Below are 17,113 nucleotides of genomic sequence, written 5' to 3'. Positions count from 1 at the left end.
GATGGAGGTGGCTTTGTGGTTCGGCCAAAGGGGGAGAAGTAGTGATTAGGGTGTGTGAAAATGAAGGAGTGAAGATGGGTTTATATAGGGGTGGAGAGAGGGGTAGGGTTCAGCTATGGGAGGGTGGGTTTGGGAGGGAAAGTGATTTGAATTTGAATGGTGAGGTAGGTGGGATTTTGTGAAGGATGGATGTGAGTGGTGAAGAGAAAGTTGGGATTTGATAGGTGAAGGGTTTTTGGGGAAGAGGTGTTGAGGTGATTGGTGAATGGGTGAAGAAGAAGAGAGAGGGTGGTGGGGTAGGTGGGGATCCTGTGGGGTCCACAGATCCTGAGGTGTCAAGGAAAATTCATCCCTGCACCAAGTGGCGAGCAAAAGTGCTCTTTATGCCAATTCTGGCGTTAAACGCCGGGCTGGTGCCCATTTCTGGCATTTAACGCCAGCTTCTTGCCCTTTTCTGGCATTTAACGACAGTCTGGTGCCCCTTTCTGGCGTTAAACGCCCAGAATGGTGCCAGACTGGGCATTAAACGCCCATTTGATGCCCTTACTGGCGTTTAAACGGCAGCAAGATCTTCCTCCAGGGTGTGCTGTTTTTCTTTATGTTTTTTATTCTGTTTTTGCTTTTTCAATTGATTTTGTGACTTCCCATGATCATCAACCTACAGAAAACATGAAATAACAAAGCAATGTTGGAACCTCCCAACACCCAACTTAGAGTTTGAATGTGGGGGTTTAACACCAAACGTAGAAGTTGGTTGTGGCCTCCCAACACCAAACTTAGAGTTTGACTGTGGGGGCTCTGTTTGACTCTATTTTGAGAGAAGTTCTTCATGCTTCCTCTCCATGGTGAGAGAGGGATATCCTTGAGCCTTAAACACAAAGGATTCTTCATTCACTTGAATGATCAATTCTCCTCTGTCAACATCAATCACAGCCTTTGCTATGGCTAGGAAGGGTCTGCCAAGGATGACAGATTCATCCATGCACTTCCCAGTCTCTAGGACTATGAAATCAGTAGGGATGTAATGGTCTTCAATCTTTACCAGAACATCCTCTACAAGTCCATAAGCTTGTTTTCTTGAGTTGTCTGCCATCTCTAGTGAGATTCTTGCAGCTTGCACCTCAAAGATCCCTAGCTTCTCCATTACAGAGAGAGGTATAAGGTTTATACTTAACCCTAGGTCACACAGAGCCTTCTTAAAGGTCATGGTGCCTATGATACAAGGTATTGAAAACTTCCCAGGATCCTGTCTCTTTTGAGGTAATTTCTGCCTAGACAAGTCATCCAGTTCTTTGGTGAGCAAAGCGGGTTCATCCTCCCAAGTCTCATTACCAAATAACTTGTCATTTAGCTTCATGTTTGCTCCAAGGTACTTGGCAACTTGCTCTTCAGTGACATATTCATCCTCTTCAGAGGAAGAATACTCATCAGAGCTCATGAATGGCAGAAGTAAATCCAATGAGATCTCTATGGTCTCAGAGTGAGCTTCAGATTCCCATGATTCCTCATTAGGGAACTCATTGGAGGCTAGTGGGCGTCCATTGAGGTCTTTCTCAGTGGCGTTCACTGCCTCTTCCTCCTCTCCAAATTCGGCCATGTTGATGGCCTTGCACTCTCCTTTTAGATTTTCTTCTGTATTGCTTGGAAGAGTACTAGGAGGGAGTTCAGTAATTTTCTTGCTCACCTGTCCCACTTGTGCCTCCAAGTTTCTAATGGTGGACCTTGTTTCAGTCATGAAACTTTGAGTGGTTTTGATTAGATTAGAGACCATGGTTGCTAAGTCAGAGTGGCTCTGTTTAGAATTCTCTGTCTGTTGCTGAGAAGATGATGAAAAGGCTTGCCATTGCTAAACCTGTTTTTTCCACCATTATTGTTGTTGAAACCTTGTTGAGGTCTCTGTTGATCCTTCCATGAGAGATTTGGATGATTTCTCCATGAAAAATTATAGGTGTTTCCATAGGGTTCTCCCATGTAATTCACCTCTTCCATTGAAGGGATCTCAGGATCATAAGCTTCTTCTTCAGATGAAGCATCCTTAGTACTGCCTGGTGCAGCTTGCATTCCAGACAGACTTTGAGAAATCATATTGACTTGCTGAGTCAATATTTTGTTCTGAGCCAATATGGCATTCAGAGTATCAATCTCAAGAATTCAGAGTAAGGGTCGATCCCACGGAGATTGTTGGTATGAAGCAAGCTATGGTCATCTTGTAAATCTCAGTCAGGCATATTCAAATGGTTATGGATGATTTATGAATAAAGCATAAAATAAAGATACAGATACTTATGTAATTCATTGGTGAGAATTTCAAATAAGCGTATGGAGATGCTCTGTCCCTTCCGTCTCTCTGCTTTCCTACTGTCTTCATCCAATCCTTCTTACTCCTTTCCATGGCAAGCTATATCTTGGGCATCACCGTTGTCAGTGGCTACAATCTCGTCCTCTCAATGAAAATGTTCAACGCACCCTGTCACGGCATGGCTAATCATCTGTCGGTTCTCAATCAGGTTGGAATAGAATCCATTGATTCTTTTGCATCTGTCACTAACACCCAGCCTTCAGGAGTTTGAAGCTCATCACAGTCATTCAATCATTGAATCCTACTCAGAATACCACAGACAAGGTTTAGACCTTCCGGATTCTCTTAAATGCCACCATCAATTCTAGCTTATACCACGAAGATTCCGATTAAGGGATCCAAGAGAAAAACATTCAAGCCTTGTTTGCTTGTAGAACAGAAGTGGTTGTCAGGCACCCGTTCATAAGTGAGAATGATGATGAGTGTTACATAATCATCGCATTCATCATGTTTTTGGGTGCAAATGAATATCTTAGAACAAGAATAAGCTGAATTGAATAGAAGAACAATAGTAATTGCATTAATACTCGAGGTACAACAGAGCTCCACACCTTAATCTATGGTGTGTAGAAACTCCACCGTTGAAAATACATAAGAACAAGGCCTAGGCATGGCCGTGAGGCCAGCCCCCATGATCTAAGAACTAAACATCCAAAGATGAAAATACAATAGCAAAAGGTTCTATTTGTAGAGAACTAGTAGCCTAGGGTTTACAGAGATGAGTAAATGACATAAAAATCCACTTCCGGGCCCACTTGGTGTGTGCTTGGGCTGAGCATTGAAGCTTTCATGGGTAGAGTCTTTTCTTGGAGTTAAACACCAGCTTTTGTGCCAGTTTGGGCGTTTAACTCCCATTCTTGTGCCAGTTCCGGCGTTTAACGCCGGACAGTTTTGAGCTGATTTGGAACACCAATTTGGGCCATCAAATCTCGGGCAAAGTATGGGCTATTATTCATTGCTGGAAAGCCCAGAATGTCTACTTTCCAACGTCGTTGAGAGCGCGCCAATTGGGCTTCTGTAGCTCTAGAAAATCCACTTCGAGTGCAGGGTGGTCAGAATCCAACAGCATCTGCAGTCTTTTTCAGTCTCTGAATAAGATTTTTGCTAAGGTCCCTCAATTTCAGCCAGAAAATACCTGAAATCACAGAAAAACATACAAACTCATAGTAAAGTCCAGAAAAGTGAATTTTAACTAAAAGCTAATAAAAATATAATAAAAACTAACTAAAATATACTAAAAATATACTAAAAACAATGCCAAAAAGTGTATAAATTATCCACTCATCAATGCATGTTATTGATTAGGAAGCTTTTGTTGTGATTTTTGAAGATCGATGTACTAATTCAAGCTAGCAAAAGTGGATGACAAACAATCAATATTAAGAGACTTGGCCTAGGATTAGCATTGGGAATTCTATCACTATGATTTCCTTCAATGATGATAACAATTAAGTCTTGCTCCACTTAGTTGACCTTTAATTATAGAGGAGAGTCAAGTGAAAGTGATTAGCTTGAGTCACAGGTTCTAGCTTCACCCTAAGGGAATCTAGCTTTAGTGCATCTCAAGCCAATTAGCAATCCTTAATTCTCAATCAACAATTGACATCCACTATTCAAATCTTCCTAATGGTTCAAACCCTAAGCCAAGTGAGAAACTTTTACTCCATAACTAGTGTTGGCATTTTATCAAACATTTGGTGAGCATTCATAAGAGGCATTATGAAGTTGAAATAGAGAATTGAATTCAAGAGACCTAAATCACACAATTATCTACAATTGAATAATTGTAAGTAATGGATATGAAAGTACCTCAATTCACTAGTTTCAAATCCAAGTAACAAAGGCAAAGCTAGATCCAAAGTGAGAGAATCAAAGAACACTAATTGAGAATATGAGAATAGTAGATCTACTAATTGCATCAAAATAAAAGTGTATTACAATGGATCTCACCAAGAAAAATCAAAGGAGAATTGTAGTGGAAAATGTAGAGAATGAAATCCTTGAGAGAGGTTGGAGGTTCTCTCTCTACCCAAAATGTAACCAACTCTAAGAAAATATCTAAGAACATGCAAAATGAGTCAAAAGTCCCTTAACCATTCAATCCTTTGCCCTCTTAATCTTTTCCCGCCAAAACTTTTCCCCAAAATAGGGTCTCCAACTGCCTCCACGCTTTGGTCACGTGCTCTCTTAAAAAATCATACACGCGCTCCTGGGGCAATTACAATCCGCGCACAGGCGTAATCTGCGTGGACGCATCCATGAGGATCAAGACTTAGCCGCTACACGCGCCGGCTTGTAGCCTAGCTCCTAGCATTGGCTCTGGTGGTGCAGATCTGCGCGGACGCGCCATGTGCGCGCACGCGTCGATGCTGAAGTTTCCAAAGCCCACTTTTCCATGCTCTTTTCCTTTATGCATGCTCCCATTCTCCCCTCCGAGTCATCCGTGCCCTATAAACTCTGAAATCACTTAACACACGGATCACGGTATCGAATGGTACTAGAGAAGGATTATCAATATATCTAATTTAGTGCAAAAGAAGCATGTTTTCATCCATGAGACAAAATTGGGAAAGGAACACAAAATCATGCATTTTCATATGAATAAGTACGTAGGATCATTGATAAAACCCTTGAAATCAGTACAAGATAAACTCTAAAAATGGGGTTTATCACCTACCTCCAAATTCAAAATCCTTTCCCTCCCAAACCCAACCCCAAATACACGAACCTACCCTTCCCCCCACTCCTATATAATCCTCTCATCCCTCCTTCAATTTCACACATCACAAACACCTTATACTACCTTGGCCAAATTCACATTCCACCCTCCATCTCCTCCATTTTCTTCTTCTTCCCCTTCTTTCTTTCTTCTTTTGCTTGAGGACGAGCAAACCTTTTAAGTTTGGTGTGATAAAAGCATTACTTTTTGTTTTTCCATAACCATTTATGGCACCTAAGGCCGGAGAAACCTCTAGAAAGTGGAAAGGAAAGGCAAAAGCTTCCACCTTCAAGTCATGAGAGATGGAGAGATTCATCTCAAATGTCTATCAAGACCACTTCTATGAAGTTATGGCCAAGAAGAAGGTGATCCCTGAGGTCCCTTTCATGCTCAAAAGGAATGAGTATCCAAAGATTTGACATGAGATCTAAAGAAGAGGTTGGGAAGTTCTCACCAACCCCATTCAACAAGTCAGAATCTTAATGGTTCAAGAGTTATATGAAAATGCATGGATCACTAGGAACCATGATCAAAGTATGAACCCAAATCCAAAAAATTGGCTTACAATGGTTTAGGGGAAATACTTAGATTTTAGTCCAAAAAATGTAAGGTTGGTTTTCAACTTGCCTTGATGCAAGAAAACGCACGCCCTTACACTAGAAGGGTCAACCTTGATCAAAGCTTGGACCAAGTCTTCATGGACATATGTGTAGAAGGAGCTCAATGGAAAAGAGACTCAAGAGGCAAGCCGGTTCAATTGAGAAGACTGGACCTTAAGCCTGTGGCTAGAGGATGGTTGGAGTTCATCCAACGCTCTATCATTCCTACTAGCAACCGATCTGAAGTAACTGTGGATCGGGCCATCATGATCCATAGTATCATGATTGGGGAGGAAGTGGAAGTTTATGAGATCATACCTCTAGAACTATACAAGGTGGCTGACAAGACCTCCACTTTGGCAAGTTTATCCTTTCCTCATCTCATTTGTCACCTATGCAGTTTAGCTGGAATTTTCATAGAGGAAGACATCACCATTGAAGAGGACAATCCCATCACTAAGAAAAGGATGGAGTAAACAAGAGAGCCCACTCATGGACCTCAACAAGATCATGAGGAAATTCCTCATGAAATCCCTGAGATGCCTCAAGGTATGCACTTTCCTCCACACAACTATTGGGAGCAACTCAACACCTCTTTGGAAGGCTTGAGTTACAACATGGACCAACTAAGGGTGGAGCACCAAGAGCACTCCATCATTCTCCATGAAATTAGAGAAGATCAAAGAACCATGAGGGAGGAGCAACAAAGGCAAGGAAGAGACATAGAGGAGCTCAAAAGCGCCATTGGTTCTTCAAGAGGAAGAAGACGCCACCCTCACTAAGGTGGACCCGTTCCTTAATCGCCTTGTCTATTTGTCTTTCTGTTTTCAGATTTGAGCTTTATGTTTTACTATGTTTTTTGTCTTTACTACATGATCATTAGTGTCTAGTGTCTATGTCTTAAAGCTATGAATAATTCCATGAATCCTTCACCTTTGTTAAATGAAAAAAAATGTTCCTAATTACAAAAGAACAAGAAGTACATGAATTTCAAATTTTATCTTGAAATTAGTTTAATTATTTTGATGTGGTGGCAATACTTTTTATTTTCTAAATGAATACTTGAACAGTGCATATTTTTGATAGTGAAGTTTATGAATGTTAAAATTGTTGGCTCTTGAAAGAATGATGAACAAAGAAAAATGTTATTGATAATCTGAAAAATCATGAAATTGATTCTTGAAGCAAGGAAAAGCAGTGAATAACAAAGCTTGCGAAAAAAATGGCAAAAAAGAAAAAGAAAGAAAAAGAAAAAGCAAGCAGAAAAATCCAATAGCCCTTTAAACCAAAAGGCAAGGGTAAAGAGGATCCAAGGCTTTGAGCATTAATGGATAGGAGGGCCTAAAGGAAGAAAATCCTGGCGTAAGCGGCTAAATCAAGCTGTCCCTAACCATGTGCTTGTGGCATGAAGGTCCAAGTGAAAAGCTTGAGACTGAGTGGTTAAAGTCGTGATCCAAAGCAAAAAGAGTGTGCTTAAGAACTCTGGACACCTCTTATTGGGGACTTTAGCAAAGCTAAGTCGCAATCTGAAAAGGTTCACCCAGTTATGTGTCTGTGGCATTTATGTATCCGGTGGTAATACTGGAAAACAAAGTGCTTAGGGCCACGGCCAAGACTCATAAAGTAGTTGTGTTCAAGAATCAACATACTGAACTAGGAGAATGAATAACACAATCTAAATTCTGAATTCCTATAGATACCAATCATTCTGAATTTCAAAGGATAAAGTGAGATGCCAAAACTGTTCAGAAGCAAAAAGCTACTAGCCCCGCTCGTCTAATTAGAACTAAGTTTCACTGATATTGTGAGATTCATTGTATATTCTCTTCTTTTTATTCTATTTTGTTTTCAGTTACTTGGGGACAAGCAACAATTTAAGTTTGGAATTGTGATGAGCAGATAATTTATACGCTTTTTGGCATTACTTTTAGGAAGTTTTTAGTAGGATCTAGCTATTTTTTAGTATATTTTTATTAGTTTTTAAGCAAAATTCACATTTTTAGACTTTACTATGAGTATGTGTGTTTTTATGTGATTTCAGGTATTTTCTGGCTGAAATTAAGGGACCTGAGCAAAAATCTAATTTAGAGGCTGAAAAAGGACTGCAGATGTTGTTGGATTCTGACCTCCCTGAACTCGAAATGGATTTTTTGGAGCTACAGAAGCCCAATTGGTGCGCTCTCAATTACGTTGGAAAGTAAAGATTCTGGGCTTTCTAGCAATATATAATAGTTCATACTTTTTCTGATTTTTGACGATGCAAACTGGCGTTCAAATGCCAACTTCCAGCCCTATTCTGGCGTTAAATGCCAGAAACAGGATAAAAGCTAGAGTTAAATGCTGAAATTGGCATAAAAGCTGGCGTTTAACACCAAGAAAAGTCTCTACACATGAAAGCTTCAATGCTCAGTCCAAGCACACACCAAATGGGCCCGGAAGAAGATTTCTGCATCATTTACTTATTTCTGTAATCATAGTTACTAGTTCTCTATAATAAGACCTTTTACTACTATATTTTAAATCTTTTTGACATCTTTGGACGTTTAGTCCTTAGACCTAGGTTCCCTCTCTGGGGCAGAAACCAATGAATACTATTATCACCTATGTATTTTCAATGGTGGAGTTTCTACACCTCATAGATTAAGGTGTGGAGCTCTATTGTTCCTCGAGTATTAATGCAAAGTACTATTGTTATTCTATCCAATTCAAGCTTATTCTTAGTCCAAGATATTCATTCGCACACAAGAACATGATGAATGTGATGATCAAGTGACACTCATCACCATTCTCACTTATGAACATGTGCCTGACAAACACTTCCGTTCTACATGAAAACAAGCTTGAATGCATATCTCTTGGGTTTCTAATCAACGATTCACATCGTTTCCCCTCTGACAATGGGGCATCTGAATATGAGATTAGAACTTTGATGCAGGTGGAAACTTGTCTCTCAACATTGCCGAATTGTCGTCAAGTAAAACTCACAATAGAGTGAGGTCGAATCCCACAGAGATTAACGGATTAAGCAATCAATGGTTAATTGATTATCCAAGTTAGACGAATCATATTGGAATGATAAGTAGCAAGGAAATGTAAATGGCATAAAATTAAAGAAAGCAATAAAGTGCAGAGAAGTAAAATGGCAAGAAAAGTAAATGTAAGAACTAAAAATAAAATGAATATTGGGATCAAGAGATATTGCAATCCTCCAGATCAAGTTCATTCTCATCTTTTTCCTCAATCAATGCACTCATTGATCACCTTGACAATCTTAATTGATCGAATTACAATTCCTTGTAATTCAATCTCTCAAATCTTGATCAATAGCCAATTCCTTGGTCAATTGCTCATGAGAAGAGATGAAGTATGGTCACTGATTATACCACATGCATTTCCCAAATCAAGTATTGAGAGGATTATAGTCACATATCCATCCAAACCCAATTTGGTCCAACATGAGAAAGCATTTCTAGCATGATCTCTTCATTCCTCTTCCAAGGTTCCGAAGAGATCCAAGTATGAATAGCTTCTTTTCCGAGATAACTACCCAATTGAATGAAGATTGAAAGCTCTCTAGTAAAATCAAGAGAAAAGAAAGAAGAAGAAGAATAAGAATTACAATTGATCCATTGAATCACAATAGAGCTCTCTAACCCAATGAAAAGAGTTAGTTTATCATTGCTCTACCAAGATAGAAAAGAAAGAAAGTGCAGAAAAGTAAAGATGAAGATTAAAACTAAAATTGAAACTTCAAAATTCATAAATGAAAAGTACAAACTAGAATTAAACTACTACTAAGAAAAGAAAAGAAAAGAAAAGGAAGAAGAGTGGTTGAGGGGAGGGGTCCGAATACCCACTCCCCTTGGAGTGTGCTAATTCACAGAAGTTCGAATTGGTCTTCACTCTCTCCCGCTTCCTTCAATTTTCAAGATGCCTTCAATGTAAAAACTAAGGCCTTTATATAGGCTCTCCTAAATTACAAAATGAAATTAAAAGCAAATTACAGTTTAAATGAAAATTCCTATTCTAGATGCTTCTTGTGGGCTTGATTGGTTGACAATTGTGGGCTTGCTTGCTTGAGCTTTGAAGTGGACTTGAGAGAGAAGTGGATCAAGTTGAGGTCCAGGTGCTAAAGTTAGTGCTAAAGTTAGCCACACTAACTCTACAAGTGTGGCGTTAGTGCTCAAGTTAGTGTGGCTAACGTCACACTTGGTACCAGTTGGTGTTTTTGGGGCTTAAAAGATGCCTCTGGTTTGTGCTCCAATTTCATGCCCACTATAGAGTATTATATATCGTTGGAAAGCTCTGAATGTCATTTATCTAACGCAACTAAAATCACCTCAATTGGATCTCTGTAACTCAAGTTATGCTCCTTTCAAATGGACATGGTCGCTGGCATAGTCGCTAGCGTTATTGGAAAACTTGAGTGCCAATAACGCTAGCGATCAGGGCTTCATTATTTCCAATTTCTGAAGCTCAAACTTAGTATCCACCCCATACTATTATATATTTTTGGAAAGCCCTGGGTGTCTACTTTCCAATGCTTTTGGAAGCACATCATTTGGAGCTCTACAACTCGAGTTACCATTCTTGGAAGGAGAAGAGGTCAGTTGGCCTTACTACAGGTTGAGACCATGTTCATCTTTGCACTTTCGGGGCAGGTTTTCTCCCTTAAATTTAGTCTCCACCATGTAGTGCCATATATGCTTGGAAAGCTCTAGAATCCTACTTTCCAATGGCACTGGAATCACCTCATTTGGAGCTTTGTAGCTCAAGTTATGCGTGTTTGAAGAAGGCATGGTCAAGCTGCCAGGTGGGACTTTTTGCCCACGTTAACGTGGCTCATTGTGGCTTGTGTGGGCTCCTTCCAACGTTAGTGACAATGTTGGGTGTCACTAATGTTGGCGATCACCTTTCTTCTTCACGTTAACTCCCACGTTAACTAAGTTAACATGGGAGTTAACATGGCTTCTTGGGGATGGTGTGGGTTTCTTCCAATGTTAGTGATAATGTTTGGTGTCACTAACGTTGTCGACAACCTTGTTTCTTCACGTTAGCTTCTACGTTAACTAGGATAAGGTGGGAGTTATCGTGGCTCCTTTTGACTTGGCCAACGTTAGTGATAAAGTTGAATGTCACTAACGTTGGCGTTCCCTTTTCTTCTTAACGTTAGAGGCCACGTTAACTAAGTTAACGTGGCAACTAATGTGGCCACTTATGAGCTTGGTCCAACGTTAGTGATAATGTTAAGTGTCACTAACGTTGGCTCCATTTCCTTTCTTCAAAGTTAATGCCACTAACTTTTCTCACTAACGTTGGGGCTTTCCTTCCTTCCACGTTAGTGCCCACGTTAGTGTAACTAACGTAGCCACTAACGTGACTCTTCTCTTCTTCTTTTGGCCTAAAGTCAATCAAACAATGTGCATCAAAGTCTTGCTCTTAATCATAGGATCATGCATTACCCAATTTATCATATAATTCATGCATAATTCTCATGAAATCATTCAAAATTCACAATGTTTGTTTGAATCATGGTATGATTGCATTTTCAACCAAATACTTGCTTATTTTCTAAGAAAATGCATGAAACTACCCTAAAAACAGTAAAGAAAAGGTCAGTGAAACTTGCCAAAATGCCTTGGCATCACAACACCAAACTTAGCTTGCTTGTCCCTAAGCAAGTACTGGAACAAGAGAATGATGAATGGAATGCCAAGAGAAATGAGTCATTCTTGTGGAAGTCATGTCCCTGGTTTTATGGTGGTTTCATGCATAGAAACTTAGGTTCATTCCTGGCTTTCAGACCTTTATCATGTCCTAGAATACTTACTGTGATTGCATCCCATGAGACCTTTATTCACTGATCCTTATGTTGTTATTTCAGGGCTTATTTTTGACCTTAAGCTAAGTGTTCTGTAAGGGGGCAACTCTTTAAGGTAAGCTTTCAGCCAGTACTTCCGAACCAGTTGGTTCAAGGTGCTAGGTGTTGAGGCACCCCTAAGGACTTACTTGCTCAAGTCTCTCCCCCATACATACACACCACAGGCACATAGTTTATTTATTTTCTTTTCTTGAGACCTTGGTGTCCAGCACCTCTTTGGGTTACTAAATGCTCTGTAGTGATGGTTACTCTTGATATGGACTTTCAGCTGATAATTCCGAGTTAGTTAACCCAAGTTACCAGGTGATAAGGCACCCCTAAGAGCTTATTCATCCAAGTAGATCCCTCACACAGGAGCACCACAGACACATGCCTCAAGTTTAAAACCATTGGTGCCTAGCCTTATTGCTTACTCTTTTTCTTTTATTTTTCAACCTTTATTGTTCTTTCCCTTTTTCTTATTAGGATCTTCTTACTTAGCTAGTCTCATGGGGTGTGTTCAAAGCATAGGATTCCTGACAGATAGTTGTCCTCCCACCTTGTGGTTGAACCAACTTAGCTAACTTATGACTATACCATAAACTCATGAACTTATTCCATAGTATGAACTCCTCTCTGGTCTTTTGTAAAACACTCATTCTCTTTTTCATTTGATTCAAAGGGACAAGCATACAATTAAGTAAAGCAAGGATGCAGTGACATAAAGACTAGAAAACACAGCCTTAATCAATAAAAAGTTTAAAAGACAGAATTGACATGCTTATTTACAAGGAGCAAGCACACCTACATACAAAGAACTTAGAAGACAATCATGGAGTTGAATGTAATGGAAATAAGTAAGAGGAAAAATGAACTTTACCACCTTGTAGTTCATCTTTATTGTTGTTGCCCTTTTTCTCCTACTTTTCTCCCTTCCCACACCAATTTAAACTAATTGCTTGTCTTCAAGCAGCAAATAAAACAGTGGTGGTGGGGTCTATGATGGGTCATGAACGTTTTACATACTAAAATGTAAGTGATGTATGTGGTTAAGCAAGCAAAAATTAAGGATAACACCGCAAGCCTAAGAAGCAAAGGCATTATGATTATACAAACAAGTGGCATTGCTGGATACATTGCATAGAAAAATAAGTGGTACACCAAACTTAGTGTGATACTTTCTCTTAGAATTGATGCAAGTATCCAGAAAGATTGAAAACAGATTGTTGCAGGGCAACACCAAACTTAGAATGTGATCATATGCCAATTTTATTTGGAAAAAAAATCTAAGTAAAAGAACTGTTGTATTAATAACAAAATCACCAAGAGCCAGAGCTGTCACGAATAGGGGCTTCTTGGTGAGTCATTAACACAAACAGTTAGAGAGCATAGAAAATAAAGAACTAAAGCAATTGCATGAAATAAGCAAAACAAAAGAAAATATCTAATCTAGGTAATCAACCAACCGGTAGTTTGTTAATCATAATTAATCCCCGGCAACGGCGCCATAAACTTGATGCAGGTGGAAACTTGTCTCTCAACAAATCTCCCTTCGGCAAGTGTACCGAATTGTCGTCAAGTAAAACTCACAATAGAGTGAGGTCGAATCCCACAGAGATTAACGGATTAAGCAATCAATGGTTAATTGATTATCCTAGTTAGACGAATCATATTGGAGTGATAAGTAGCAAGGAAATGTAAATGGCATAAAAGTGAAGAAAGCAATAAAGTGCAGAGAAGTAAAATGGCAAGAAAAGTAAATGTAAGAAGTAAAAATAAAATGAACATTGGGATCAAGAGATATTGCAATCCTCCAGATCAAGTTCATTCTCATCTTCTTCCTCAATCAATGCACTCAATGATCTCCTTGGCAATCTTAATTGATCGAATTACAATTCCTTGTAATTCAATCTCTCAAATCTTAATCAATAGCCAATTCCTTGGTCAATTGCTCATGAGAAGAGATGAAGTATGGTCACTGATTATACCACATGCATTTCCCAAATCAAGTATTGAGAGGATTATAGTCACATATCCATCCAAACCCAATTTGGTCCATCATGAGAAAATATTTCTAGCATGATCTCTTCATTCCTCTTCCAAGGTTCCGAAGAGATCCAAGTATGAATAGCTTCTTTTCCAAGATAACTACTGTTCATACCCTGACCGAGCTCCCCAACTCGGCAAAGTTCAAAGGAGGTCCGACCTCAGCCTGAGGCCCACGCCTAAAGGTCGGACCTCGGAAACATAAAGCAAAGAAAGGCCCATCAAAAGGAACGCAGCCCAAAACACTAAAGGCCGAAAAGGCCTAGAAAAGGTGGTTCCACAAAGATAAAGATAAGACTCCCAAAAGATAAGATAAGATAAGAATATCTTATCCAGGGAAGATCACGGCCAACTATTATAAATACACTGGAGCACCCAGGTATAACTCATACTCTAATTCTACTCCATATCTGCTTGGACCCATGCTAACTTAAGCATCGGAGTGTCATTGCAGGTACAACCACCAACCACTCCACATATCAAGCTCGGGTCCCTAACCCCCACCTCGGGCCTCTCCAAGACAACCGAGCTACACGTTTCAGGTAACCCCCGGAACACTTTCAATATTCGCTCGACTAGACAAGTCACCCAACTAAAATTGCTCAATCCATCAATCCTTGTGGGATCGACCTCACTCTGGTGCGTTATTACTTGACGATTTGGTACAATTTCCAAAGGGGATTTGTGCTGTGAAAATTGCCGCGTCATCAGTAGATCTGAGCCACAATCCCAAGAGAAAGTGGAGTAACCACTACTGCTGCTTCTATCACGGCGGGTGTTTATAAGCTCAAGCTGGAGCAAGTGGAATAATTCACTACTGCTGCTACTAACTAGGTGTTACAATAATTGACCTAGAGCAAGTATGACGAACCACAATCCTTGCTACTGCCTAGGTATCTCAATCAAACATTCATTCAATCTGAAGTCAATCATCAATCATAATTCACCACTTTACAAGCTTTCTTCACTTCCAAGTTCACACTCCCTAAAGGTTCTCCCCTTTCACCAAGATTAAAACTAAGTATTAGGACCATAGAGAGTAAAAATAGAGGTTTAGAGGTTAGAAAATAGGTTGAAGTTCACTTTTTCATTAGAAATCATTTTTAGTCCATTTTTCAAACGGTGTAAATTTCTTGGACCCAATTTTTAATTAAAATAAGTTTGATAAAGTTTGAGGGTCTGGAAGCCAAGTTTTGGCCCGCTGAAGTTGGGTTAAAATCATATTTTTCAAAAATTTCCAAAACCTCTATTTTACCAATAGCCTCAAATCCAACCAATGTTTTACACTCCAAAACAACATTAAACCTATTCAACACAGTTTCCCAATTTTTCAATACCTTCTACCACATACCAACGCTCAATCTCAACAGTTCCATTCCAACAATTCTCAATCAAAATAATGTGATTCATCAATACCTCAACAATTATAACTCAAAGTCATCATCCTCAAAAATCATCATCACAAACTTATAGCAAACTCAATTTTTCACCAAAACCACTAACATTAGCAATTTCACAACATTCAACCTATCCTACAGTCAACTAGCCTATGTTTTCACGAAACGTTATTAATTATTTATGAGAAACCAAAAGCATACCTTGGCCGATTTCTCCCTAAGCTTGGAATGCCACAAATATCACCGTTCCACCAACGCCCAAGGCACCACACCCTCACCAAACAGAAAACCCAGCCTCCCAGTCCCAAAATCAAGCTTTCAATACCACTAATTTAGTTGAAACACATATAATCTAAACCAATACTAATTAATATCTCATAAAATCAACTTAGGGTTCATAATTATTAATTATTCACCTTACCATTGAAAATTTAGGACAAGACCTGGCAAGTCCACAAGGCTAATTTGATCCTAAACACAAAAATCACATAATCTCTCAAAATCAAAACTTCAGATTTTTTAAATTATGGGAAGAGTGGTTGAGTGAGAAACCACTAGATTCTTACCAAATTGTTAAATGGGTTTTGTAGAGATTATGAGAAGAATGCGTGGTCATTGACATCTCGTCAATCGGAGTTTTGGATTGAAGGTTACGTAGAAATGAAATTGAATCAAGGGTTTGAATGTTCTTGGCATGTAACTCTCTCTTCCTCATCGTGTTTCCTTGAAATGAGAAGGAAAAGAGCTTGCTTTAGTGTTTTATATGCTGGGTCATGGACCCAGTTTGGGTCCGGTCTAACCACTTTGGCCCGTTTGGTCTAGTTTTGGGCTAAAACCTTTAAAATTAGTGTTAAAATTCATGTTTTAATTTGTTTCTACTTCTTTAAACTATAAAATTAAATTTTATATTTTATTTAAATAAAAATTAATTTATTGGTTAATTATTTGCTATTTATCCGGGGTTTACAACGACCGTGGTCGACCCCCCGATCTCAAGCCAAAACTCTTGGACCTCCCTAATTCTCCAATACCTCCTTAACATTACCCGAAGACCCCAAGGAAGCGAAACGGTTGAAACAGGAAGTTCTGAACTACACCACAATAATGGGGCAGCTATACAAGCACAGACTCTTGAAATCCATCCTCAAGAGCCTAGAACTCAGCGACACCAACTACATACTTTGTGAAATCCACGATGGATGTTGTGGCCAACATGTAGGAGGTAAGACAATGGCCCAAAAAGTCATCCAAGTATAATACCTTTCGCCTTCTATCATGAAGGACTCCTTCCAACTAGTTAAAAGTTGCGACAAATGCCAAATCCACTTTGATTTCCACCAAACTGCCTCGCTTAAGCTCAGCACCATAGCAGCAGATTGGCCCTTCAGAACTTTGGGAATCGACCTCGTCGGCCCCTTCCCCATGGCTCTCCGGTAGCTCTGATACCTTATCGTCGCCATCGACTACTACACCAAATGGATCAAAGCCGAACTCTTGGCCTCAATCACAGCAACCCAATGTTGGAAGTTCTTCTAGAGACATGTCATAACCCAATTTAGGATCCTGGAGGTTGTAATCTCAGACAACAGAACTCAATTCATGGACAAGAGGTTCAGAGAATTTTTTGTGGGACTTCACATTTCTCAACGGTTCATCTTGGTAGAACACCCACGGACAAATGGGCAGGTCAAAGTGGCTAACAAAATACTAGTAAAAAGCCTCAAGAAGCAGCTCGACGAAGCCTAATGGATCTAAGCCGATGAACTCGGATCCGTCCTTTGGTCGTACCAAGCCTTCCCAAAAACTTCGACCAGGAAAACCCTCTTTCGGCTGACATACGGTCTAGAGGCCGTCATCCCGGTAGAGGCCAGAGGACCCAGCCCGCGTAGAACAATTAGAGGAAATAACGAAGAAGCAGAACGGAACCTCACAAATGAGGTCAGAAGTATAGTCCTCCTGCGAGAGCTAGCCCTGAAACAGAGAATAAGCCTAAGGTACAACCGAAGCTAGATCTGACGGGAATTCGGACATGGTGACCTTGTCTTATGACGGAACGACAAAGGACCTCCCACTCCTGGAACGCTACCATCTTACGGCGTTACTACAACTAGAAACATCATTTCAAGTCAGAAA

General features: G+C 39.7%; 1 protein-coding gene across 1 annotated transcript in view; it reads right to left on the bottom strand.

Annotated features, from left to right (window-relative positions):
• Window positions 1–16,440, bottom strand: part of LOC107489532 (uncharacterized) — a 21,736-nt gene extending 5,296 nt beyond the window's left edge. Inside the window, exons 1-2 of the mRNA XM_016110285.1 lie at window positions 16,241–16,440; window positions 16,012–16,071 (exon numbers count right to left, since the gene is read on the bottom strand). Coding sequence (XP_015965771.1) covers window positions 16,012–16,071; window positions 16,241–16,440 — 260 coding nt within the window. The remainder of the gene's footprint in view (window positions 1–16,011; window positions 16,072–16,240) is intronic.
• Window positions 16,441–17,113: the final 673 nt, after the last annotated feature.

Source organism: Arachis duranensis, chromosome 5 (assembly GCF_000817695.3).
Source record: "Arachis duranensis cultivar V14167 chromosome 5, aradu.V14167.gnm2.J7QH, whole genome shotgun sequence".
Taxonomy (NCBI): Eukaryota; Viridiplantae; Streptophyta; class Magnoliopsida; order Fabales; family Fabaceae; genus Arachis; species Arachis duranensis.
Note: the sequence above shows the minus strand (reverse complement) of the source record. Positions and strands in the feature narration are given on the sequence as shown.